We start from the raw sequence: 2,951 nt of genomic DNA on the forward strand, positions 1-2,951 counted from the left end.
CCATCCCTTGTCCCCAGTCCCTCTCCAGCTCTCCTGGAGCCCCTTCAGGCCCTGGAAGGGGCTCTCAGTTCTCCCCGGACCCTTCTCCAGCCTGAACTGATCCCCACCCTCTCAGTCATGTCAGGCTTAAACCTGCCCCGGGCTGTATTTGTGCCTTCGAGTGTCACCGCGGCAAACGCAGACCAGGAGAGAGGAGGGAGGTAAATCCCAATAAAGAGCCCCAATGAAGCCCGTGGGTGACACTGTGGCACTCCTGGTGGGACGGCTAAGCGGGTTCCCTAAAGAGCCTTACTCCAATCCTGTTTTTACATCATCGCTTCGCTTTCAGTCTGGAGCAAGAGCAGCATCTAGTGCTCGAATCCTGCCCTGCACGCTTCCCGCTGCTTCCCATCCACGCCAGGCTTCCTATTTCCATGGCAACGACCGCCTGAGCCGGTCCCCGTGCGGGAAACAACCACCCGAACCGGCACCGGCTCCGCGGAGCTCTTACAAAAAAAAGGGTGGAAGAATTAGAGAGAGGAGGAGCTGAACCATTCCCGAGAGCTGAGCGAGAGAGAGAGAGAGAGCGACAGGCAGAGCTGCCCACCTGGGGTTTCAAGTGTCCTTTGCCTCGGGAAGGGTTTGGATCTGGTTTATCCGAGGGACAGAAGGAGCTCGGTGCGTCCCGGGGGTTCCCCCGGGTCAGAGCAGAGCAAAGCCCAGGAGAAGAGAGCAGCTGAGGTTGAGTCCCTTAAACAACTCGTGGGATGCTCCAGTCGCTCTCCTGAAGGATGAGATGGGTGTGGGTGAGGCAGGGGCAGCCCCTGGAGATCCACAGGGGTAAAGAGATCCACCTGCAGCCCCTGGAGGAGCCCCCTGGAGCAGGGGGATGTCCAAAGGAGGCTGTGACTCTGTGGGAAGCCCATCCTGGAGCCGGGGCATGGCAGGACCTGTCGATCCATGGAGAGAAGAGCCCAGGCTGGAGCAGGAAGGACTTGTGACCCCATGGAAGGGACTCACACTGGAGCTGTTCATGAAGGACACTGGGTGCACAGGGACACCAAGGGTAGAGGGACACCAGGGGCACAGGGACACTGTGGGCACAGGGACACCAGGCAAAGGGACACTGGGCAGTGAGGGACACTGTGGGCACAGGGACACTGACAGTGTCACCAAGGGGCACAGGGACACCACAGGAACATCAGGCACAGAGACACTGGCGGCACAGTGACACTGGTGGTGACACTGCGGTGACACCGAGGGCAGGTGACACTGAGGGCACAGTGACACTGGTGGTGGCACCGCGGTGACACCGAGGGCAGGTGACACTGAGGGCACAGTGACACTGGTGGTGGCACCGCGGTGACACGGAGGCAGTGACACTGAGGGAACAGGGACACGGGTGGCACAGTGACACTGGTGGTGACACCGCGGTGACACAGAGGCAGTGACACTGAGGGAACAGGGACACGGGTGGTGACAGCGCGGTGACACCGAGGGCAGGTGACACTGAGGGCACAGTGACACTGGTGGTGACACCGCGGTGACACCGAGGGCAGTGACACACCCAGGCCCCGCCCCGAGGAACTACAGCTCCCAGCGTGCCCCGCGGCAGTAGCGCCATCACGGGGCGGGGCCTCCCCGCGCCTGCGCCGTGCGCGGTGACCCTGAGCGGCGGCGGGGCAACATGGCGGCGGCGGCGGCCCTGAAGGTGAAACGGGGGGGCCCGGGGGCAACAGAGGCATCCTCGCCCCTCGCCCCCGCACGGGGGTCTCCAACCTCGCCCCATGCCCCGAGCGCCGCGCTGATCCCGCCGCTGTCCCCCTTTCCCTCTCCAGGTGCGGCAGCTAAGCACGACGGCGGCGAGGCCGGTGTCCAAACTGGTGAAGGTGAGGGGGCGGCGGGGGCGTGAGGGGGCAGTGGAGGTCCGAGCTGGGCAAGGTGAGGGGGGCAGGAGGGGTCGTGAGGGGATTGGGAGAGTCCTCGCGCTGATCAAGGTGAGGGACTAGAGGGGAGGTCGTGAGCGGGTCAAGGGGGGTGTCCAGGATGGTGAAGATGAAGGGGACCAAGTGGGGGGGGCGGTTCTCCAGCCTGGTCAGAGCGAGGAGTCGGTGGGGTTTCCAGGCTGGTCACAGTAACAGGTGACGGGGGAGTCTCCAGTGTGGTCAAGGTGAGGAGCTTGGGGGGGTCTCCACGCTGGTCAAAGTGAGGAGCTGGGGGGCTTTCCAGGCTCGTTAGTATGAGAGGGTGGGGGGGGTCTCCAAGCTAGTCGAGGGGAGGAGTTGGGAGGTTTCCAGGATGGTCTGTGTGAAGAGGTGGGGGGGTCTCCAGGCTGGTCAAGGTGAGGAGTTGGGGGAGTTTTCGGGCTGGTTTGTATGAGAGGGTGAGGGGTCTCCAAGGTGATCCAGGTGAGGAGTTGGGGAGGTTTCCAGGCTGGTCAAGGTGAGGAGTTGGGGGGATCTCCAGGCTGGTCAAAGTGGTGGCTGACAAGAGTTCTCCAAGCTATGTGGTCTATGTGAAGAGTCGGAGGGGTCTCCAGGCTGGTTAAAGTGGTAGGTTTGGGGGGTCTGCAGGCTGGTGAAGCCGAGGGGCAGGGGGGTCTGTGCCCCCCAGGTGCCCCCTCTCAGCACCCCCCGCTCTCCCTGCAGCCGCCCATCCAGGTGTACGGGCTGGAAGGACGCTATGCCACCGCCCTGTACTCTGCAGCCAGCAAGCAGAAGAAGCTGGAGCAGGTGGAGAAGGAGCTGACCCGGGTGTGGGTAAGGTGTTCCACAGCCGGAGCTCCCTGGGTGTGGGAGCAGGGGGGGTTTCCCTGTTTCTCAGGAGGGAGGTGGGCTTGGCTCCTGCAGCCTCTGAGACTCCCAGACCCCTGGCACATGTGCTGCCTGCCTTATGCCCCAGTGTTTCAATTGGATATTGGGAAGGAATTCCTGGCTGGGAGGGTGGGGAGGCCCTGGCACAAGTTGCCCAGA

The 2,951-nt window shown here is 63.1% G+C and overlaps 1 protein-coding gene and 1 long non-coding RNA gene across 2 annotated transcripts in view; one reads left to right on the forward strand and one right to left on the reverse strand.

The window, feature by feature from the left end:
- The window catches only part of LOC108506266, a 4,260-nt gene extending 3,549 nt beyond the window's left edge, over window positions 1-711 (reverse strand). The window contains exon 1 of the long non-coding RNA XR_001877745.1: window positions 293-711. This is a non-coding gene — a long non-coding RNA (uncharacterized LOC108506266). The remainder of the gene's footprint in view (window positions 1-292) is intronic.
- An 898-nt stretch (window positions 712-1,609) lies between these two features.
- The window catches only part of ATP5O (ATP synthase, H+ transporting, mitochondrial F1 complex, O subunit), a 3,215-nt gene continuing 1,873 nt past the window's right edge, over window positions 1,610-2,951 (forward strand). The window contains exons 1-3 of the mRNA XM_017833098.1: window positions 1,610-1,690; window positions 1,818-1,868; window positions 2,628-2,941. Coding sequence (XP_017688587.1) covers window positions 1,667-1,690; window positions 1,818-1,868; window positions 2,628-2,941 — 389 coding nt within the window. The 5' untranslated portion in view covers window positions 1,610-1,666. The remainder of the gene's footprint in view (window positions 1,691-1,817; window positions 1,869-2,627; window positions 2,942-2,951) is intronic.

This window comes from Lepidothrix coronata, unplaced genomic scaffold, assembly GCF_001604755.1.
Source record: "Lepidothrix coronata isolate B3197 unplaced genomic scaffold, Lepidothrix_coronata-1.0 Scaffold211, whole genome shotgun sequence".
In the NCBI taxonomy this organism is placed as follows: Eukaryota; Metazoa; Chordata; class Aves; order Passeriformes; family Pipridae; genus Lepidothrix; species Lepidothrix coronata.